The sequence below is a fragment of the Phaethon aethereus genome, assembly GCF_964289735.1.
Source record: "Phaethon aethereus genome assembly, chromosome: 1".
Classification (NCBI taxonomy): domain Eukaryota; kingdom Metazoa; phylum Chordata; class Aves; order Phaethontiformes; family Phaethontidae; genus Phaethon; species Phaethon aethereus.
The window spans coordinates 68,166,609-68,190,268 of NC_138575.1; the positions used below are offsets into that span (position 1 = coordinate 68,166,609).

The following is a 23,660-nucleotide window of genomic DNA, read 5'->3' on the forward strand; positions in this document are numbered from 1 at the left end:
TTGGTCAGTTCGCTGCCTTGAGGCGCATGCCTTGGGCCAGTACTATCCCTTTATTTGTACTACAATTTTTTTTCAGCCCTGAGTATTGTAAACAAAACTTTGGGAATGGTATAAGCAGTGCGGTGGTGTCTTCGAAAATCTGCAGATCACCTGAAACAAAACCTGAGGGGTTTATCCTGCTGCATTCACCTCATATTCTGACCTCCCACATGTAAGAGGATGATGTTAACTCTGTCAGCAGTGCCATCCAGCTAATCGGCTTACTTCATGCTCCAGCATCCATTTCCGAAGGTGTGTTCTCCGTATCAGTATAACTAATAAAAATTCAGGACCCTCTAAATGTTTCAGTCTAAATGTTCATTTCCATGCTTGATTAATAAAAGTTTATCTTTCCACTCACTTGCCTATCTATTCCGTAGACAAAATCTAGATACAATTTGCTGCAGAATATGTAGGGCTTTCTTTTTAAGGAAAAGGTCTATGACTGGAAAGAAGAAAGAAAATAGTCTACTTGGCAGGGGTGGATGTTCCTGTGGTGTTGGCTGCTTCCTTCCTTGATTAAGCATCGGAATGCTGGAAGAAGAGTGGTGATTCATGGGCAACAGGAAGAGAAGCAGCTACAGTGGGGATTGTTGAGAGCAGTGACCATGTTCCTCTAACCTCACTAGACATGGCAACTCTGAGGACAAGCAAGTGACAGGTTTTGTCCTTTAGGGCTGTAACTTTATGACAGAGGACCCTTTTTGCAATCTGTGCCACAGTGGCCGCCCATCCTCAGGTCACACTCCCTTCCTGTGCTCTTTGGTCTCCACGCCCTCACTCTGCCCAGAGAAGATAGTGAGGGGCTGGCTTCTGTGCTGTTAGCTAATGGTGGCTGATGTGCAGCAGGTCACTGCGGTTTCCCTGTTTGGACTTCTCCTTCAGAGAAGCAGGGGGGATTATTCATTGCTAGTTCCTCTGTTCACTCCAGCAGGTGACAGGACCGTGGGCGACATGCAGAAGGGGAAGCTTCATCAGGATAGTCCTGTGAGAGCTGAACTACATCTGTTCCCCTCCAGAAAGCTCACCGGAGATACCCTCCAGGACACCGATCAAAGACAGGACCGGAGGCAGGAGCTGGAGCCAGAAAGTGAGGTGGAGACATCTTTTGGAAAGAGACGAGGAATGGTAACTCCCTGTGGGATGGAAGTCTGGGAGTATGAGGACAGTGGTAGAGACCACCTCAGCAAGGTTATCCTTGCTGGGGACAAGCCAGACCCACCCATGTGTGGGAACGGTGCCATTTGGATTCAGCAGGTGGGAGAGAAAACCTACGAGTGTCCCGAGTGTGGGAAGAGCTTCAGCCGGAGCTCATACCTGAGCCAGCACCAGAGGATCCACCTGGCAGAGAAACCCTTCAGTTGCTCCGAATGTGGGAAGAGTTTCACCCGCAACTCGGACCTGATCAAACACCAGCGAATCCACACCGGCGAGAAGCCCTACCAGTGCAATGAGTGCGAGAAGACCTTCAGCCAGAGGTCCAATGTGATCAGGCACCAGCGGACCCACACGGGAGAGAGACACTACCAGTGCAACGAGTGCGGGAAGAGCTTCAGCCAGAACTCGCATCTCATCGTCCACCAGCGAAGCCACAAGGGTGAGAAACCCTTTAACTGCCCCCGGTGTGAGAAAAGCTTCAGCGACCGCTCCTCCCTGATCATACACCGGAGAGTCCATACCGGAGAGAAGCCCCACAAGTGCCAGGAGTGCGGGAAGCGTTTCCGGGACAGCTCGGCTATCATTCGGCATCAGAGGATCCACACAGGAGAGAAACCATATGAGTGCACTGAGTGTGGGAAAACCTTCCGTCAGAGCTCCTCACTAGTGACGCACATGCGAACGCACACGGGTGAGAAGCCCTACAAGTGCCCCATGTGTGGGAAGGGCTTTAGCCAGAGCTCAGCGCTCACCACTCATCGCCGGATCCACGGGGGGAAGGCTTTGCCCACGTACCATGGTGGCCTCCTGCCCAACCCCTACCAGTGCACTGAGTGCGGCCGGAGATGCAGCGACCGCTCCACTCTGGCCAAGCACCAGACCACACATGCCGAGGAACGGCCCTACATCTGTGTGGAGTGCGGGGACAGCTTCCGTCGGAGCTCGGCTCTCAATGTGCACCTGAGGATCCATCGCGGGGAGAGACCCTACAAGTGCGAGGAGTGTGGAAAAACGTTCAGGCACAGCTCGGCCCTTGGTGCCCACCTGAGGATCCATGCAGGAGCCAAGCCCTACCAGTGTGGCGAGTGTGGGAAAAACTTCCGGAAAAGCTCGACGCTTAAAGTGCATTTGAAAATCCATGCAGCAAAGAAACCTTATAAATGTACGGTGGGTAGGAGAATGCTCACTTCCCGCTCTCTTCTGCCATAGGGCTGGCGCGGATGGTCGGAGCAGGAAACAAAAGCAGTGTTTGGAGGTACCTGAAAAAGGTGGGTGATGAGAACCACAGTGGAAGAGACTGACTGGAGACACGGTAACTCTGGTGTCAGGGCTGGGTGCTTAACCCCAGCAGCACAAAAACCATGAGGAGGTCTGGAGGCAGGGAGTTAGTCCTCAGAGCCGAGCGCTGGTGGTGTAGGAAGAGTGCTGAGAGCCTGAGGAACGGGCACTAGTTTCTGGGTAAATCGGGGACTGTGAATATGCAGTAGGATAACAGGGAGAATCAGGCTTTTAAAATGCTCTTTACAACTAAAGCAAAGATCAAAATAAAAAGTTCCAGGCTGGTTCTGACTCAAAACTTTGGCTTGTTAGACACTGTAGTAGTCTTAGGAACTCTCTTTTTATTACCTTCCCTTATTTTTCACAAGTGTAGTAACTTTACCCAGCGTTTGACAAGATGCTTCCACATCTTTTGAGTCTAAGACTTCGGAGCTGACCTTCAATCTATTTGTCTTGTCTTCCTCTTTTCCAAATCTTACGTGGGACAAAGAATTGCTCCCTTCGCATGCAAAGCCCGAGTGATGCAATAGCCGAGTAACGCAAAACTGTTGTGGCTGTTCCCAGAAAACATGGATGCGCACGTATTTCCCATTGGAATGCTGCCATGTCTGTGGCAGTTTCTCCCAAATTTGTCCTTGCTGGTTTAAAATACCTTCCAACTTGGGACATCAACAAAACATGGGTAAAAATGTGGCCTTACCTTACCTTACTTAACCAAAAAAAAATATTCTCCCCCCTCCCCAGACATACCATCTGAACTGGTACATGATGCATTCCTACGGGTGGTCCAGAGACTGTTTGCAATTTTGTAGTGCTTTTTATGATAGTCTTCTTTATCTCACTACTGTTTGTAAAGTATTAACATGTAAAGTTCAGCGTTAACAGTTAGGAATTACTGTATTTGCATTTATGGCCACGCTAATGACTGTGTATTACATAAACCTCCTCTCTATTGCTATGTTTTATCACAAGCTGTGTGGTTCCATCCCAAATAAAACCCTTCTTTCTCTCTATGATCCAGTTTTCTGTTCTTGCGTTATGACGGGGGCGTAAGAAGGGCCAGCCCCACGCCGACCCCGGTGTGGCGGGGACGGGGAGGAGGGACGGCGGCCGCCGCGGCGAGGCTCGCCCTTCCCTCACAGCGCGGGGCCGACGGGGCCGTGAGGCAGAAGAGCCGCGTTTCCCCACCTGTCACGCCGGCGGGAGTCACGGCCCGGCGGGGGCCGGGGGGGCACGCTCGGCCCGCGCAAGCGGCGCCCGCACTGCTCAGCGCCCGGCCCGTCAGGCCCGGGCCCGCCGCCCAGCCGGGCCGGCGGCAGGGGCGGGCCTTCCGGCTGTCACCGGAGCGTCACGGGAAGGGGGCGGGCTGTCTCCGGCGCTCGGTTCGAAGCGGGGCAGCGGCGGGATGGAAAGCGGGGCGGCGGCGTCTGTGTGTCCGCAGGCGGCGGGCGGCGCGGCGTCAGGCCCCGCGGAGGGCCGGTTCCCGTTCCCTTACACGCCCTACCTCATCCAGGAGCGGTTCATGGCGGCGCTGTACGCCGCGCTGGAGGCCGGCCGGGTCGGGATCTTCGAGAGCCCCACGGGCACGGTGAGCCAGCGGGGCGGGACGGCGGCGGGGAGCCGCCACCCGGGAGGGTTGGGACGGAGGCCCCTCTGGGCGGGGAGGGAGGGCGGTACCCGGGGAAGGGGGCCGGGGCCGGGCATGATCCTGCTCCGAAGGGACCGTCGCCGGTTGGGCCTTGCCTGGGGCGGGGGCAGCGCCGTGTGACAGCCGCGCTCCGGCCAGCGGAGCCGCCTCGCCTCGTCTCTTGTCCGTGGCAGGGAAAATCCCTGAGTCTTATCTGCGGGGCCCTCTCCTGGCTCCGGGACTTTGAGGAGAAAAAGCAGGAGGAGGAGGCGCGACTTCTGGCTCCCGAGGAGAGCGGACGAGAGGGGAAGCAGGAGCTGGCTTCGGGTAGCGGAGACACCGCTGGGGAACCGGATTGGGTTACGGCATACGTGCGGAAGAAAGAAGAGCGGGACGCGGTGGACAGGCTGCAGGTTGAGAAATGCTCCTATGTAGAGGATGGGTAAAATAACGAGGGGTGAGGGTGGGAGAGGCTGGTAGCCTGGGTGAAGACGGGAAGAACACGCGAGGCAAACTTGTCTTGTGCAGGACTTTGTTGTGCATAACACCCGTTATGAGGGGTGAGGCATTGCCACACGGGTTGCATAAGGTAGGAAACTATATGACTCTGAACACAGTAACGTATAATAAGCATGCGCTCCAGGAGAAAGGGACTGCGTGCTGACACTTTTTTTTCAGAGTTAATTTTTTTTTCTATAACCAGAGAATAGGAAAGTAATTATACCCAAGGTTTGGGACTAAATACACTTCACCCTTCCTTCACTCTCCCTTTATTTTAGGAAGAGAAGATCAGGAGAAAAAAGCGAGAAGATCGTCTTGAGAAAATTCGCCGTAATGTGCAGTTAAAATACGCAGCAAAGAGAAAGGTGAATTATCCCGCAGAGATTAGAACTTTCTGTTTTGGTTACCTTGAGTGTTGGTCATACTTGCTCATATCTGTGACTTCGCTCCGAATTTTCCAACCCATCTGTGTGTAGATAGAAAGGGTGTGTGTTCTGATGGCCTTCTGGCCTTCTGCTTTGGTTTTAAAAGCTTTAATACTCGGCTTAATTTTTTTTTTTAAACACTCTGGTTTGTGGGCAGGTGTGAACACTGTACCTCTGGAATAATACCTGTAGCACTGAAATTAAATTTAAGATCGTGAGAACAGAAGGCCCCTCCAAAAAAGCCAGGTCAGGCTTTGGTTGTACTTTGCTCACCACTAGGGAAAATTGTATTTGTTTATTTTCGTAGAAAACATGATTGTATTGTTCAGAAATGTCTCTTTTCTACACCTAAAAAGTCCATAGATATATTTTATGGCCATTTAGATGGGTGAACTGGCTTCAGTACACTTGACTCTAAGAGCTTTTTGATGGTATGAGTCAAACTTCCCAGAAATACCCACTTCAGGTCCCCAAATAGGCAGACTTATTAGGCTGCTGGGCTATTAGTTTCTAGTGTGCTTCATCTCAAGGGCAGTGTTATGTTTTGGTCAACTCCTGGCAAAAGGGTATGGCAGGAATAGCAAAGGTTCAGAGGTGAAGGCAAATAAAAAACGAAGTGGAACAAGGAACTTTTGTCTCTCTTAAGAGAATGAAAAGCATGTGAAATGAGAAGCATGATAAAAAGCAAGAAAGCGAGAGAAATATTATAAGAGATTTGGAAAAGCAACTGAGTCATTTCTTCTGTAGTGTTCACTAACTGCACTTCTTCGTAGTGCTGTGGCAAAAGAACACTCACTGAAGTTGGAAGATACTGTTTTCGGATTGAAAAAACAAAGTCGTCTTTATCAGAACACAAAGTTAATCAGAAAACTATTCTTCAACAGTTTAATGGAATTTTTGTAGAGGGGTAGACCTGTGTTAGAATAAAAACCACATAACTGGAGGAAAAACAGCAAGAGAAGCCTTGTGCTCTGCATGCTAGAACAGGTGCTGAGTTTATCCTGGCTTTGAGTTAAGTGTGGACAGAGTGTTTGATTATGTCCTTATATGTTTGTTTGGTTGGGTTTATTTGCATACTTTTTTCTCAGGCAGATGTCTTTTATGGGCCACTTTAAGCAACTAATACTGGATTACATGAATGTTGTCATTTCAGGTTCTGTTAGTTCAGTGGGCCTTTTGCATAGGAGGTTCTTGTTTCCCCTTTCATATATGTCTGTGTGGGCAAGCCTTTGGTAGTTGCTAACAGCTTCATTCTGTGGGGCTGAAAACAGCTTCAGACACCCTTGGCGCCTTTGCTTGTCCTGCCTGGAGGTTTCCTCAGCAAGCCATTCCCTGTGTTACGGGTGAGGGACTGTGCTGTCTTCAGACCTGTCCATGGCATAAAGCCACGCACGTGCTACCTCTCTTTCTGTATGGGAAATACTGTGATCATGCCTTCCTTTCAGAGATCTGAGGAGGATGAGACAAAGCGCCTTCTTCAGCTCAGCAAGGAGGTTCTTTCAGAGGGAGGTGGAGTGGATGTTCTAGAGCAGCTGGATCACAACGAGGAGGAGCTGATTCTTGCTGAATATGAGAGTGATGAAGAAAAGAAAGCGGTATCTGGGTAAGGACAGGGACTGACGGGGTTCCGTGCCAAGGAAATGTTTTCTGTACCATTTTTGGCTTGCCTTGATTAAAGAGATTTCAGCTGTGATTGTACAGATCTGGAGTTTCTCCCCCATTCAAGCTGTGTAAACTAGTGCTTGTTCTGGGGGTTGGTTTGGTTGATTTGGTGATTTTGTGGGGATTTTATTTTGTTTTGTTTTTTAAGCTTTTGTTAGGTTGATCAGAGTGACCTGAAGTGTTTTCTGAGAAAATGCATCTTTCTTAAAATGTGTGGTGATGTCCTGCCTTCATCCATGCCTGATTTCCCAAGGAATGCCTCTGGATGCTGAGTGAATGACTTGATCTCAAGTTCCTCGCATTAGAAAAGTAAAGTGGAACTCAGGGCATCAGAGGAAGCTATCAGTACTGCAGATTAGCACTGGCATCCCTTGATACTCTAAAGGGAGAGATGTTCACATTTCTAAAGACTGAGCTTCACCATGAAAACCCTGTGCATGCTTTTCTCTCCCATGCATTTGCTTTATGCAGAAAGCCAGAAGCCATACTTCAGCATGAAAATTCAAACACATTTAAAGTACAAATTTACTAATTAGTAGCTAGACTGATCCTCCTGCCTTAAAAATTGCAAAACACTTAACTATTCCGTTTATATGGAGTCTATCAAACATTAAACTGCTGTTGCCTTTGAGGAACTCTATGGCAGATAAATATGTTCCTGAAGCTTTTCTTTATGCAATAGCTTGAGGGTGGTAAATTGTCTCTAAAGGGAAAGTTTTACAAAAATAAATAAATAAGCTCACCAAAGAATAGTATAGCACTGATTAGCTCATGCCCAGGGCTTAGAAGCCCCAGATTTAAAAGAAAAAAAATTTTCTTGAAGTTGCTGAAGATATGTCCCTATAGACATTTTTCTTTTAAAGAGCAAGACTTGACTTGATTGTGCACCCTTACACTATTCTTAAAAAGTCGATTTTTCTTTTACCTCCTGAGTTAAGATCTGAGGCTCTTCTTGAGCTGACAATACCATTTCTTTTGAGACCTTTCTGTTGTGGTAGAGCATCATTTGATTCTAACTCTCAGTGATCCGCTGAAAGGAAGCTGCTTGGGCTTTTTCTTTTCCTAGGCTGGAGGAAGATGATGATGATTTGGAAGAGGAGCATGTGACTAAGGTGAGATGAGGAAAGTAAATAGTGACACCTCATAGAACAGTGTAGGAGTGAGCTGAATGAAGGCTTCCTTGCACCCTTCCCAGAGTCATGTGGTACAGAAGGATTTAGGAACTAGGACCCAAGAACTGCCAGATTTGTTGATAATAGCAACCAGTTCTGCCGTGCTCGTCTCCTTCTGGACTACACTGACTGCCTAAGCAGCTTGCGCTGCTATCACTGCTGAATTTTTGCTGTGGCTACAGCACGCTGCAAGAAAGAGGTTTTTTTTATAACTCTCCAATGGTGAGTACCTGTTTTTATAGGGACCTTGGAAAATTAAATGGAAACAATGGCAAATGCATAGGAGAAAACAAAAGATAAGGCTGTTGGCCTCAACAGTTGTAAGGTGACACTCAAACATGTGCCTTCCCTTGTGTTTTTGAAGGCTTGAGAAAGATTAACCTTGTTGAGGTGCTTGACTGCTTCCTTGAAGGACTGGTTGTAGGTAGGGGATTGGCTTCCATGTTGTTCTTGTCTTCCCTTTGTTCTTCCTCATTGTAGATTTACTACTGCAGCCGCACTCACTCCCAGCTATCTCAGTTTGTGCGTGAGGTGCAAAAAAGTCCTTTTGGCAAAGACACACGTCTGGTCTCCTTGGGATCCAGGCAGGTATGTGGTATTGTTCACAAGGCACCCAGAGCACCTGTTAACTTAATGTGAGAGACTTTGCGAGGAGGTGTGTGGATGTGACACCACAGAAGGCATCTTCGGGGATTAACTGAATCTCCCATTGAAAAACTAAAGCAGTCATGGGTCGTGACACAGATCTGTGTGATGGACGCTTTTCTGTGAGCTGTGTTTTGGCCATTTAATCTTTGATGGAAGTGCAAAAATCTGGTTTACCTTTTCAGATGTGGAATATTACAGATGCCCGAGTCACTGGGAAGGCGCTCCTCTTAGTGTTACTTCTGGCAGCATTTCTTGGAAGCTGCTGTGTAGCAGTGAGCCATCTCAGTACAACTTTATCTCATTTTTTCCTCTATGCCAAGTTTTTATGGGTTTTGAGCATATTTGTATGAGTTAGTATGCACAGCGTCTGACCAACAGACTTTTCCATTTCAGAATCTGGCCTGAGATTGCTTTAAAGAAATCTTTTATTTTACAGCAAAGGGTACACATGGGGCACTCGGTGCCTAATGAGCCCCTACCGCTTCCTCTCTTTCCATGTCCAAGAACCTGTGTGTGAATGAGGAGGTGCGACGCTTGGGGGCTCTCCAGCTCATCAATGACCGCTGCATGGAGATGCAAAAGAACAAACATGGTAGGATCACTTCCAGCCTGGGGAGCAATCGCTGATGAAGCTGGTATGAGAGTCTGGAGACAGTGCGCACTGCCAATCAGTTCTAGCAAGAGAGTGGTAGGAGCTTGAAAAGTGCAGATTGGAGGAGCAGAATACAGATCCTCATCACTTTTACTTTTCTTGACCTCCAGGCTAGGATGGTGAGATCTGTGTGTGTTTTCTGAGTGTCGTAAGTCGGTCGGGACTTCTGCAACGAAGGATGCTTGTCTTTGTAACTCAGTACTAGAAATGTTGGAAAATGACACGTGGCTAAATCTAACTGGCAAGAATAGTGTCCACTGTGGAGATGGAAATGTTACTCCTGAATAATTAGATGATAGGTCAAAAACACACATGACAAAGCCTGCTTTGAAATCCAAGAAGTTCTGCAATGTGATTGTTTTAGGCTATTGTGTGTTGCTTATAGCTTTCTTTTGATTTCTGCTGTTAGACAAGAAGAGTGATGAAGAGATGGAAGGGAAGAAGAGACGTGTGAGTCGCACCGTGTGCCCATTTTATTCCTATGAGCAAATGCAGTTTCTCCGTGATGAAGTTCTAGTGGAAGTGAAGGATATTGAGCAGTTGGTGGCTTTGGGAAGGGAGACCAAAGCCTGCCCATATTATGGGAGTCGATATGCCATTCCTGCTGCTCAGGTAAGGTGTACACACTTTTAGTGGAATTAATGCCAGGGCCTCTAAGAATAAACCAGCTGGCTGCTTCCTCCAGTACTCTTACTCAATATTGTGGGAGTTTGTAAATAGGCTGTATTTCTCTCCACTGTAGTTTTGCTGAGAAAGCAGAGGAAACTAAGAATACCCACTTGAAATTAATAGGGAGGCTGCGAGTATGTCTCAGCATTCTGAAATACTTGAAAGGCTCAATAACTCTGAGGCAATACTGACACATGGGTGTGATCTTAGCTCTTGCCACTGTTCTTCTTCCTTGCTTGGCTCTCAATCAGAAGACATGCTTTCAGTGCTTCAAAGGAGATTTGGAAGGTAACCTGAGCTGATAGGCAGTTATAGCATAATAATTTCTCTTCAGCTTACATCCCAGTACCCCTCTCAAGCACATGCTCCTGTCTTTCCTCCTACCTGTCCTATAGTAAGGGTAAATAACTTGACTGAATTCTGATATGGGCCTTTAATGAGTGGCTGGGGAGTTACCCTAAGTTTGTAAGGATGAGAACTAGAATCAGAGCAGTGTGTGCTTCTCCTGTAGCTGGTGGTGCTGCCCTATCAGATGCTTTTACATGAACCTACCAGGAGCGCTGCAGGGATCAAGCTGAAGGACCAGGTCGTAATCATTGATGAGGCTCACAACCTCATAGACACCATCACCTGTATCCATAGTGTGGAGGTCAGTGGCTCTCAGGTGAGTCATAGCCTGGCCTCTTAATGATGAGTGAGCTCTGCATCTAGCAGACCGCCCTTTCTTGACTCCATCGTAATAACAGCTGCATTTTTTCATTTGTGTAGCTGTGCTGTGCCCACTCCCAGCTGTCGCAGTACATGGAGCGATACAGGTGAGGATCTCGGAGGAAAATAGCACAACATCGGCAAGCAGTGTGGATGCTATGGCTTCTCTCATGTCTGCAGGGTCTTTCTTGCTTTTCCCTGGTGGAAAGTTACTTGCATTAATACTTCTGCAGATGAAAAGCCACTTGCTTCATTATCTCTGTCTAGAATCCGTCTAAGTCAGGCTCCTGGGACTGGTATTAAGCAGTGAGAAGGGGGATACCCTGAGGATTCTGGCTTTCCCTTATACTCTCAGTTCCTTTCCCAATATTTCCCTCTAATTGCTCATGCTTTGTGATGCAGTTTCAAAAGATTTAGTCTTTCATGTCTCTCCTGGACCTTAGTCTTTCATGTGCTGACTGGCATTATGGCAGAGGCTGTAAGCTCTGAGGAGGAGGAAGCTATATGTGGTTTTTGGCTCTGGCCAAATCTTGTCATCCCTGCAGTGGTTGATTATTGTGCTCAATGCTAATAACTTTGAATTTGTGGAGGGTTATTGCAACAGGGACTTGAGGTGCCACTGCCATTGTAATAAACAAACTGTAATTAATGTGTGAGGAGAAAGGCGATAGCAGGAGCAGGTGGGTGCTCTGGGGTGACCTTGGGCAGGATATCCAGGGGTCTATGCCCTGTCACAAATAGGGAGAGAAAGCCCGGGAGAAATTGTTCTTGGTTCTGGTCTCCCCAAAGCGAAGAGGAGTTCGAGTACTTGTCTCTGCAGCTCAGCTGCTGTGACTTAGTCCCTGGAGATGTCCTGGAGCCTAATACCTGTCTCATTTTTCATAGGAAACGTTTGAAGGCAAAGAACTTGATGTACATTAAGCAGATCCTGTATTTGCTGGAGCAGTTTGTGACCATGCTGGGAGGTAAGCAAACCTATTTGATCTCCACGGGTGCTGATAGACTCTGGGCTAGTTCGTGCTTCCTCAGGGCACTGTTCCCCTTCCCTTTCTGCAGAGACTGTGGAGAAGTGTTGCTCATATACATAAGTTCAGATGCCAGTAATTTTATTTCTCAGGCTGTTTTGTAACACTGGGGTGTCAGCTGGGGTCTGCCTGAACCCCTCTCTTCGATTAGCTGAGGAGCAGCAGATGACGTCGTAAGTTGGTAGAGGCAATTTCCCTCTCTCTGTGTGTGGTTTTCAGATCTGATTTGAGTGGGAGTGAGGTATGGTGCTAAGTGAGGAACACAGCAGATGTGTGACAGTGATCAGGACGGCACGAGCGCTGCACAGAATAAATCTCTTGGGTCACCTGGTGGTACAGCCTCTACCTGTTAGGCGTGCCTTTGTAGAATGAATCTTTTTTGGGTGGTGCCTTTCCTTTGTGAAAAAATACTACTTTGCTGTGATTTTTAAATCCACTGGCATCTGCAGGGCTCCTTTGCTCTAATGATTTGTTTGTGAGACCTCAGTGTGCCTTGAGGAGAGCCTGTCATAAGTTCATAAAGAACTATCTCCTTACCCAGGGCAAATGCAGCTCTTTGGGGCAGGGGGCTGGTGGTGCTTTCTGCCCTTCTCTCAGACGTATACTTCTCTTCCCTCTCTGTTCCTGCCACCTGTCTCTTCCCCACACTTAGTTAAGTGTTTTCATTAGAAAATGCAGCCTGTGCACAGCTTCGTGATTGAGGCTACAGAATTGAGATGTGAGGTGGGTGTTAAACACTAGGACATAAAACACAGTGAGTGGCAGCAATTAATCCTGTTCTGGCTGTCGGGGTCTGGAGCTATCCTCAGGTTTTCTCTTCTTCCCAATCACCTGCCAGCCTATGCGCCTCCCAGCTCCCTGCTGCTGCACTGGGGAGGGGTGAGGGATGCACTGCAGTCCCTGTCCCTTCATCTTTGCAGCATGACAACTACATCGTGTGTGAGCATTTGTATGTACCCACCCTACCTGCTGCCTCCTGCTACAGAAGGAATGTAGGTGTTTCTTAGGATGCAGCAGCACAATTGTCCTAGAATGTAGGCCTACCCTACAAGGGAAATTAAAACTGAGCAGGAGCTGGTGTTTTGTCTATGTAGCTACATTTTGCAGATGTATAGTTATTTCTTGGGTTTTGTCCTGGTGTGGTATCCTTTTCAGCTCAGTTGTTAGTCTCTTGCTTAATTTTAAGACAGACCCGTTGTAAGCCTTCCCTGAATTAGTTTTGTGTTTTACAGGTAATGTGAACCAAAATCCTAGCTGTCAGGCAGTTTCCCAAACGGGTAAGACTGGAGTGAACACTTGGGTTCTGCAGCCATCAGTCAGGGACATGGGTGTGGGCAGTAAGGGGCTGCAGGCCCAGCAGCTAATTTTTTTTTTTTTTTCCCCCTCCTTTCCCCCCTCTTCTTTCAGGGACAGTGCTAAAATCCATCAATGACTTTCTATTTCAGAGCCAGATTGACAATATCAACCTCTTCAAGGTAATGCAAATGTTGTCATCTGCTAAGGCACAGGTGGTGGTCACGTGTTCGAGGTTATCAGGAAGCATGTGTGAGAGCTGGAAGTAAAGCCAGGGCCCACACTGCAGAGTCTGCTTTCTGGCAGATTCTCCTCAATTCCCTGATGTATAGATCTCTTCTGCTGCTGTGTGGATAACAGTCCATTAAAGCTGGATGGGTGATCTTGGGGTAGGGGGAAGCAAGCAATTAAACATCTACAAGTGTAGAGGTGCTGTTTATAGGCAAAGCAAAACTCTAAGAGTTGAGGGTGAAGAAACTATACTACTCCAGTAACCTAACCCATCCCTCGAGCCTCCCTTATCACAGGGTGTTTCCGCTCTGGAAGCGATGCTTTTTGTAATAAAATGTTGTCTGGGGGAATGCTCACAAAGACCTATGCACCCCTCCCCAAGGGCACAGCAAGAACAGCAAGTCATATCCCTGCTGGACAGGGATCAAGGGCAGCAGGATGGGAGAAAGGATGCCGAATGCCAGTTCACTTTTCTGTCTTCCTCCAACAGGTTCAGCATTACTGTGAGAAGAGCCTCATCAGTAGGAAGGTAGTGTCCACGTGACTTTATGGTTCAAATACTGTTTCACACATTGAGTTTGAAGTGGAAGATGCAGCAACTGGGGTGGGAGCCCAACTTCTCCACCCTGCTCTGCAAACAAAATGGTTCCTGCAAAAAGCACTGTATGGGCAGGTTACCTTTTGCTTATATGGCAAAGAAAACATGGTGTACCATGGTATTGCAGTGGGTGCTAATTCTGTGCTGCTTGGCCTCAAACCTGCCCACCTTGTAGGCTGCACTGCACCTGAGGAACAAATATCAGAGACTTGGTTTTGTTTCAGTGGGTGGAAGAAAGCAATGGGAGCCCTGAGGTGTGCTGATGGATTCTGATTGGGCTTGTCTGTAAACACTTACCAAGGAACTTTAGCTGTGGCAGGCCAGCAAACTTCTTTTTATCTTGTCTGATTCCTGCTGTTCGTATTTTTAGTCTTTCTGGCTTTTGCTTGGCAGCTTTTTGGGTTTGTGGAGCGATACGGAGGCCCTGCCACAGCTGTGAAGACTAGCAAGGAGAATCAGAAGTTGGCTGGTTTGCAGAACTTTCTTCTGACCCTCCAGCAGGGAGCTGATAAAGAGGGTGAGTTCAGACATCTTCCACTTGTGCATCTGCGGACAAAATGAGGATGTGGAACTTGCATCTGTCTGCATGAGGAAAGAAGGGAGGCAGATTTGAAGCTGTCCTGTGCAGGTGTTTTTTAATATATATGACTAGATGACCTAGGCAACTATACATATGATTAGAAGATCTCCTGAGGTCCCTTCCGAGCTGAATGATACAATTCCGTGTTTACGCTGCATGCACTCGAGCTTTGGCCTGCTGGCTCTGGAACCTGACCTACCATGGGTAGCTCTTTTAGTGCTGCCAGCTACAAAGGCCAGATCTGCGCGCCCCCCGCAAAGAGACAGAATTTGCGTTCTCTCCTTTATTGAGTCTTTGTTCTCTGCCTGCATATGTAGACCAGATATCATGTTCCTGTAGAAAAGGACCATTCATATTTTCTGTTTAGTCCCTGTCTTCAGAAATGTGGCCTAAGTTGCCTGCCTCTTCTCTTCTGGCCAGCAGGTACTCCCCAGAGCCCTGTTGTGGAGGCTGAGAACGACCAGCTCCGAACTGTTTCTCCACTGATGCAGATTGAAGGATTTCTCTCGGCCCTCACGAATGCAAACCCAGATGGCCGAGTCATTCTCAACAGGCAAGGTACTGGAAAGGGTGAGCTGGGGAGAGGTGGCGTGAGTCACAAGCAGGGCGCTTCATTGGCAGTGAGGGAGGAGATCCTGAGCCTTGGGGGGAGCCTGCAGCCCAACCAAAACGTATCTGTGCTGTCTATGATGCAGGCTGGCAGGCTTGGTCTGTGTGAGGACTCCCATGAGCCCAAAGCAATTCTTAACCAAGGGTATTGGGGCCAGGGTTTGCAAAGCTTGGCTCCCACTCTGGATGTCGATTTTTTTTGTCTTGCGATGTATTGCACCTCCTTCCAGAGCTCCAGGAAGATTAGGAAGCAGAACGTACCTTCCAGGCTGGCATTACCTGCTGCTGCTCCTGGAAGTGTTGAATAGCAAGTCCTTGTTTTGAGAGGTGGGGACTTGCCAAAGTGCCCAGGACCAGAAGGAGAATTTCTTGTACCCTTGAGCGTGTGTCACAACTAGTTCCTGATGTTGTCTCTTTCCTTTTCCCAGGGACAGTTGGTCAGAGCAGCCTCAAATTCCTCTTGCTGAATCCAGCTGTCCACTTTGCCAAGGTGGTGGAAGAATGCCGTGCTGTAATCATTGCTGGGGGCACCATGCAGCCGGTGAGGGACTAAGGATGCTATGCTGAGCTCTTGGGAGGTCTCTGGTGTTATCTGCAAGCAGGCATGGGAAGGTAGCAGCTTGGCCCCACTGGGATGTGCTCTTCTCACTTCCCCTGGCATGTGCGGAGAAAAGACCTCTCCTACCTATTCTTTTATGCCCCTGGTACAGTTTCCCTGCATGAGGCTTCACACTGCCTGTTTATTCAAAAAGTTGTAGGTGTAAGGGCAGGACTGCCTTTGTCAGCCTTTCTTGTCCTCAAAGCAGTACAGGCTGAGGTCATGGTAGGTTGGAACCAGCATGGATAGCGGTCAGAAGACCTTGTAAAACTATCTGACTAAAGGGACAGGGATCCCACAGGGGATCTTTCAGAGAAATCAAGACTTCGGTATTGCTATGGTGGCAGGATCCACCTCTTCAGCTTACTGCCCTCCTCCCGTTGCTTTAGTGCCTAAGAGCAGCGTGTTTGTGTTGTACAGATGTAGTGGGGTGTGTCAGATGTCCCAGTTAGTTACATTTATTCTGTTTCTGGACATGAATATCCTGAAATTTGTCTCGACAAGCACAAAGGGCAAGGAGGGACAGCGTGTGTGAAGTGCAGGACCTCCTTTTTGGAAGGCCACCATTCCCACTTCGAACCCTTCAGACTGCAGCTCGGAGAGAGGATGCCGTTGCAGTCCGAGCTGCGCTCTGTGCAGTGCTTGGCAGTTCTTGTAACGGGTTTTTGGGGCTGGGGAAGTCTGAAACTGGGGCGTGTTGGGCCAAGAGGGGCTGTGTGGCTCACAGGCAGGAGACCTGCCCTGGGGGTCACAGCAAGGCTCAGCACCACAGGCACTGGAAGGGGCGTCGTCCCGCACCTCCCCGCAGGCCGCCGGCCCCTCTTGGGCCAGCTCGAATCAAGGTCCGCCCCGGCAGGGGGCGCTGCTGCTCCTCGCCCGGCGGAGGCGCGGCGCGGCCGCGGTCAGCGGGCCGGGCTGGGCGGCGGCCCCGGGCCCGGGCTGAGCGTGCGGGGCGAAAGCAGGCCCCCTCCTGGGCGCCCCGCCCCGCGGCGCGCCTCCCAGCCGGCTGGTGTGCCCCGCGTTCCCGTGCCCTTCGTCACGGAAGGGAGCCCGTCCCCTCCGTGCCAGCAACCCACCAGGCGGGGCTGAGCAGCTCTCCCTCGGCCCCCGTGCTCAAGGTGTTGCTGGCGCGGGTGGCCTTTCGCTGGTGCTTTACCTCTCTTTGGCTTGCGGTTCGTAGGTGGCTGACTTCCGAGAGCAGCTGCTGTCCTGTGCTGGTGTGGACCCTGCGCGTGTCGTGGAGTTCTCTTGTGGTGAGTGGGGAGGGGTCGTGATCTGTCTCTGCGAGACCCGAGCGTTGTAGTTTGCCTTTGGTGCTGTTTTGGCAGTACTCTGAGCAACACAGCATCTTTCCTAGAAATCATGGCAGCAAAAGAGTGCTGGTACCCTTCCACCCTGAGCTTCCCCAGTGGTTTCTGCCAGTATCGGCAGGCCCCGTGCCATACTGTCTTCCCAGGGGCTCAGGGAATGGGAGTCGGAGCCGCTGGGCGGCTTTGGCTTAGCTGTGTGAACGTGCGTGTGTCTCACCGCCCGCAGGGTCAGCTAGTGGGGTTTGTGCACGCAGCAGTGATGTTGGCTCTCGCTACTCGTTTTTGTCTCCAGGACATGTGATTCCTCCGGAAAACATTTTACCCATAATCCTCTGCAGTGGTCCTTCCAACCAGCAGCTGGAGTTCACCTTCCAGACGAGAGACCTGCCCCAGATGGTCAGTCTTTCCTTTGTTCCCTTCCTTGGTATCTTGTTTTTGCTTCATGTGCTTATGTTTCATAGGACAGTGTGCCCTCTGTTTTAAAGTGGGCTGATCAAAAGCCATGGCAGGGGAAGTCCATGGGATTTGGGGCAGGTATGTTGCCAAGTAATTGGGAAAGAGGAGCAGCAAAAGGGGTTTTGAGGTGGCTATTGGAGATAAGGAGTACTAGCGACTCCTGTGTGGCTGTACCGAGATCCTGCATTTGTGTGATGGACATCAGGAAATTTCTGAGTGCGCTTCACAGTTTGAAGGGCTCAGTGACAGTGGAGCATGGCAGCCCGGCAGAGCGCAGCCCAAACCATACAGGCAGCAGCAGATGTTTCTGCATGTTTTTCCCTCTTCCGTTGGTGGGCCAGTAAGCACCCAAGGCCAGATGCTAGATCTGCTCTGCCCCTGCTGAATCTCCACCAGATGTGCTAGCTAGCTTTCCGCATCTGTTCTAGTGTGACAGGTCCCATCCACTGGGACAATGGACGTAACCCCTTCTTTCCTCAATGACGCTGCTCCACAGCAGTAACAGAAACCCAGGATTAGGAGGAGAGGCCAAGCAGTGAAGAGCTTTTTGGTGATTCCCAGCTCCCCTAGAGAGCTCTCTTCGACCTGGACTATTTCCCACATTTTTCTTCCCTTAAGGCATGTCACAGGGGAGGTGTGATCCTGGGATTGAGCACAAAATTGGAGTGGCGTTAGCTGGAGCTCCTGTCAGCTGCAATATGCTCGTCTCTCTTGCAGATGGATGAGACAGGTCGAATCCTTTGCAACCTGTGCAACATGGTCCCAGGGGGGGTGGTGTGCTTCTTCCCCTCCTACGAATATGAGAAGCAGGTGTATGCACACTGGGAGAAGACGGGGCTGCTCACCCGCCTGGCAGCTAAGAAGAAGGTAATTGTGCAGCCAGGGAAAGTTGGTACTTTAAACGGACGTTTCAAAAATCAAACAATTATCTATGCATTACAGGCCTCTCTTGCCAAGTTGTTCTCATACTCTGCACAGCAGAGCGGATGTTTATCTAGCTAGTCCCTCCAGTAATGAATAAATAATACTTCCCGGGTGGCCGATCACTGAGCTGGGATCTAAATTAGATTAAATGCAGCTATAGATTCTTTTAAGTGCAGCGTCTGTGTAGTGGCTATGGCGGGGAGACAATCTTCACCTTCCATAACCAGCAGTTTGTTCCCGTGTGGCTGGGGGGCTCTTCAGCTTGAGCTCTTACAGGGAATTTGTTTTTCCCAGGCTCAGCCATGTGTCCCTTGAACACAGACCAGAACAGCTAAGGGCTAGGCAGAGTGGGACCAGACTACAATTCATAGGACAAATGGTGTTTTTTTCTGGTAGAAGTGCAAAGATGAGAAGTGAAAGACTAGCAGTGGTGAATCCTGTTGAAGCGATGAGAAACATTAAATAGGGGGATCACTGCAAATATCAAATCTTTGCAATGACTGTCACAAGTACTTGTAGATTGGGTATCGAAGGACAGGCAGTCTGACTGTTTTAGGGTGTGAGGCAGGGGTCTTGGGTCGTGTGCCAGGGGCCGGGGGTGGGGAATAATCACATACACCATAGCTGCGACTTCTGTTTACCAAAAGCCAAATAACTGCACGGATTACGAGAGCACAGTTGCAGATATTTCACAGCCTTGGTGCAGGCATTCTGGCATGTGGATCTGCCTGTAGGTTTTTATGGTGGAAGCGTTATGCTTCAGCTTTTCCATGTGTATCATAGAATCATTAAGGTTGGAAAAGACCGCTAAGATAGTCAACACAACACCACCATGCCCACTAAACCATGTTCCAAAGTGCCATGTCTACATGTTTTTTGAACACCTCCAGCGATGGTGACTCCACCACCTCCCTGGGCAGCCTGTTCCAATGCCTGACCACTCTTTCAGTAAAGAAATTTTTTATAATATCCAATCTCCCCTGGCACAACTTCAGGCCATTTCCTCTCATTCTATCCCTAGTTACTTGGGAAAAGAGGCCAACACCCACCTCACTACAACCCCCTTCCAGGTAGTTGCAGAGAGTGATAAGGTCTCCCCTCCGCCTCCTCTTCTCCAGACTGAACAACCCCAGTCCCCTCAGCTGCTCCTCATAAGACTTGTTTTCCAGAATCCCCACCAGCTTCGCTGCCCTTCTCTGGACATGCTCCAGCAGCTCAATGTTTGTACAGCTATCGTTCACAGTGCTTCTCAGGGGCGTTGTGTCACAGTCCCAATGGTCTGCCTGGCACCTCCAAGGCGTTGTGCCACAATCACGCAGCTTGCTCTGCCTTTCATCTCTGATTTGTTCTTGTTTGGCCTTTGCAGTCTCTAGCAAATTGGATATGCGTTAGCAAAGCAATTTGGTAGAAGTGCAGCAAGTGTGACTTTCAGCTGCCCACACACGAGATCATATCCTAGCAGAGGAAGGTTAAAGTCTTTCCTGAGGTGGCTGTGGTGAGATCACACTGAGATTATACACAAATTACACGTGGAAAATTAATTTAAATCGGAGTATTAAATAGGTACTGTTTAATAAATATAATAGTCTTGGCTTGTATTTGTAATTGCCAGTTATTTTTCTACTGAAAGACTGATTCTCTCTGGTGAAATTTGATAGTACTTCTTGTTAACCAAGAGAAAACACATCCTGTAGGTTTTTTACTGTCACAGAAAAGACAGATGTTGCATCTCCTGCTTACTAGGAAAACAACTTGTGATTTAGGCCAAGGTGCCGCATCTATCAAAATGCAGCTTAATTAACTGCAAGGGGCTTTCAGTAACTAATTAGGCATGCTAGAATAACATAAAGAAATATTACTTCACATATGCTTTGCATAAAAAACTGATTTATTCACTGGGAAAGGGGAGCTATTACTTTGAATTAACAGGCGATTTGAGTTGATTGGTCCTGTCACTGTCCTCCAAGATCTTGCAGCTGGAGGGTCCCCTCACCCCGGTGGATCTTTGTTCACAGATGGAAGAGGTGCACATTGCTCTCCTGCCTTTCAGCTCTCAGGTGACTTGTAACTTCTTGCAGAATTAGACAAGTCTGCCAAAGCTGAAAGAGAGCTTTGGAGGGGGCAGGAGCAGCTGCTGCTCCCTTCAGAGCCCAGTTGAAAAGCACCGTAGTGAGCATGCAGTGTTTTTCCAGGGTGGAGGGGAAGGGTACTGGTTAAGTTGTTTTTTTTTCAGGCAATTTGCCCTTCCCATATCTTAGTTCCATGTGCTGTTTAATGGCATGGGAGTAAAATTATTTGCTTTCTTGAAACTGTTTGCTTCCTGTTGCTGTGACTGATGCACTGTGCCTGTGACAGATCTTTCAGGAGCCTAAGAAAGCCAACCAGGTGGAGCAGGTGCTGGTGGAATATGCCAAGTGCATAAAGGTAAGCTAAGCTGGCAGGCTGCTGGGAGCGTGGCATCCCAACTGCGTATGGGAGCACCGCTAAAGAGGGAATTGCAGCTTTAAACAAGGAAAGAGGGCTCTAGCCCAGGTATGGGAGTGTTTCTGAAGCACAGAAGTTGTCTTTACTCTGGTTTTAAGTTGTTGGTCTCTCTCCTGCAGCGCTGCAGCCAGGCAGGAGGACAGATGACAGGAGCCGTGCTGCTTTCTGTAGTTGGAGGCAAAATGAGCGAAGGGATCAACTTCTCTGATGACCTGGGAAGGTAAGGAGCTGGTCCTTGGGAGGCAAGTGCTGGGCTTGTGGTGCAGTGACTGCAAGCAGGGTAGACACATCAGTACTTGCATAAATAGAAAATCCTGGAGAGTATGTGGCTTGGGCTGATGCTTAAACCAACTAGGACCAAGTCTGCTGGGTGGTGTAAAACCCGCTTGTCCAGAGTACTTTTCATGTGAGTAATGCAATTAGGCTTGCTGTGCTAGATTAGATAATCCCTTGTTCTGGCACCCTAAATCCCTCTGCAGCTTTCTGTTCAGAACGTGCTTGTCAGACTGCTGTGCTTTATTGCTGCTTTTGGTTTTCAGGGCTGGCTGTCTTTCACGGGTGCAGTGACCTCTAATTTATCAGGCTATTGGCAAAGTGCTTTAGGATGAGACATTACGAATAATGCAGTCCTCCCTTGCAGGTGTGTGATTATGGTGGGAATGCCTTACCCCAACATTAAATCTCCAGAGCTCCAGGAAAAAATGACTTGGCTTGACAAAACAATGGTAACAGAGACCCTTACACCTCTGCCTCTTTCACTTTGGCTTTTTAGCATTAACTTTCTTCCCAGCACACGAGTCCCAGGGCTGCCTTCAGTGATTTTTTTTTTTTTTTTTTTTTTGAGCTTACCCTCGTTTACTGGACTCTGTGGTACCAAGAGCACAGCCTTCTCCACACCATGGGTGTACAGTGGCCCTAAAGACTGGGAAGAAGCTTGGTGGAGGGAAACACCACTGAGGCTCTGTGGGAACACTGAGTTCCAAGGGGAGCAAGGTCCCTTCACCTGAGAAGAGGTGGCAGGGTGGTAGAAGCAGCTTGCCAGGATCAGTTCTCTTGGCTCATGTGTTCTTTCTCGCTGCCCCCTGGAGACGCTGTTCCTGGGCAGCTGGGGAGGGAGTGCTCTCCCTTCAAGGGGGCCAGTTTTCTGACTGCAGCCTTTCTTCTGTCCCCGCCCCTTACTCCCAGTTTGAGGTCTGCTTGGCCAGCCACTCACTCTGCAGGGGTAAAAGCATTTGCCTCACTTTGTCATTAAGACTCCCTGGTTTGATCTACATCTGCCTTATGTTCAGTCTTACCTATTTTTCCTTTCCAGCCCAGAGCTGCTGGCCAGGCACCTAGCAGAGTGCTGATTGAAAACCTGTGCATGAAGGCAGTAAACCAGTCGATAGGTAATTTATCCTTCCTTGGACAGGCTGGGGGATATGAAATGTGACTGCACTGAAGTAAGAGGGTGAGAAAAAGGATGTGTTACCAATCAGTCTAAGTACAGACGACGGGAACATGAGCTTCCTTGCCTGAGAACAAACACTTGAGCGGGCCATTTTAATGTGGTTTTACACTCTGTACAGGCAGAGCCATTCGCCATCAGACGGACTTTGCAAGCATCCTACTCCTGGACCACAGATATGCACGCCCTGCCATCTTTAACAAGCTGCCGCAGTGGATCAGGGAGAGAACCCAGGTGAAACCCACCTTTGGATCAGCGTTTGCAGAGTTAAGAAAGGTCAGAACTGCTATCTTATGTACTGCTACCAAAACTGTACTCATCTGTACTTTTCTCAAACCTTCGCTTTAGAGTAAGGCCAGGGATAAACTATCTGGTTTTGTGTGTTCTAGTTCCATCGAGGGAAGTCGGACACTTTGTGATATGGACCAGAGAACAGGCTGTAGCTCAACTCTGTGAGCTACATGTCTGAAGAAGACCTGAAGCAACACAAGTTCCTGCTTTTCTATACTAAGGAGTTTGTACATCCCTGCCTTTGTGGGTGTTTGCTGTTTGGGATCTAAGCACTACACTGTGGAGACAGCCTTCAGCACCATAACCAGGAGGGAAACTGGTTGTAGGTCTGAAGCAGGTGAAGGTAGTAGTGGCAGGCTCCTATTAGTTTATAGCTGTTAAGGTTTTATTTAAATTGATTAAATAGTTTCAACCCCACCACTTAAGTGTAGGGAGTATAATTATTTTTTGACTGAACAAATCTGCCTTTTCCCAATGTCACCAAGTGTAGGGGGCTTGATGACCAATGGAAACAGAGCTTTTCACAAGAATTGTAGACTATCAGGCCACTAGTTTGGGTCATGTTGGAATTACATAGTCAGACTAAGACAGGGCAGCTAGGGGTAGCATTTTTATCCCCTTCTTTCTACCTTGCTTCAAGCAGTCAATAGATTCAAGGAGTGGTTCAGTCTTTCAAAAGGAATAAAGATACAGCCATAATACAGCACAGCACTTCTCCTTTTGATCATGCTTAAGTACAGGCTTGCTCTGCTGTTTTTACTGCCTAGGTTCTTGAATTCAAAGTAACGTTCTGTGGAAAATGTTAAAAACCTTTTTTTTTAGTGTAACCTTCCTCATCTTCAGGGGTCAGTGCTGGAGGGTGGCAATAACTATGTAGTCCCCCAGCCAGCCCCAGCTCTTTCTGTCATCCTGACCAAGTCTCTTTCCAGGAACTTCTTTTGCCTCCTTGCCAATTTCAGCAGCTGGATGCTACCTCTCAGGCCTCTTCACAATGAAGAAAGCACTTCTAATTAGACACAGAGCTGGTACCCAGTCCCTGTATGCTAACTGAACCCACAGGGAAAGAAACAGCTGCTTTTGAGAAACTTCTGGGGCAGGTACTTCAAGTTCTGTACCCTTCAGTGGGTACAAGCTCTGCCTTCACCCCAGTGTGGGAGCGGGGGGCACAGCTGGTATCCCCCAGCCCTGGGGCTGGTGGTGCTGGGTTGTAAGGCTAGCCCCTGCTGGAGCTGAGAGTGGACAGCTGGGCTTTCCCTTAAGATATTCTTAATTGAG

The 23,660-nt window shown here is 48.7% G+C and overlaps 1 protein-coding gene across 1 annotated transcript; it reads left to right on the forward strand.

The window, feature by feature from the left end:
* Positions 1–3,931: 3,931 nt before the first annotated feature.
* DDX11 (DEAD/H-box helicase 11) lies at positions 3,932–22,513 on the forward strand (the record flags this gene model as incomplete). The annotated part of the gene is made up of 26 exons (XM_081997172.1): positions 3,932–4,063; positions 4,297–4,515; positions 4,882–4,968; positions 6,474–6,631; positions 7,757–7,802; positions 8,343–8,450; positions 9,015–9,102; positions 9,572–9,774; positions 10,343–10,495; positions 10,600–10,646; positions 11,425–11,504; positions 12,797–12,841; positions 12,972–13,039; positions 13,579–13,617; positions 14,080–14,203; positions 14,687–14,824; positions 15,304–15,416; positions 16,654–16,726; positions 17,076–17,179; positions 17,957–18,106; positions 20,519–20,587; positions 20,767–20,867; positions 21,288–21,372; positions 21,960–22,035; positions 22,216–22,370; positions 22,484–22,513. Exons 1-26 carry the CDS (start codon positions 3,998–4,000, stop codon positions 22,511–22,513), a joined length of 2,625 nt encoding a protein of 874 aa, XP_081853298.1. The 5' UTR covers positions 3,932–3,997.
* Positions 22,514–23,660: the final 1,147 nt, after the last annotated feature.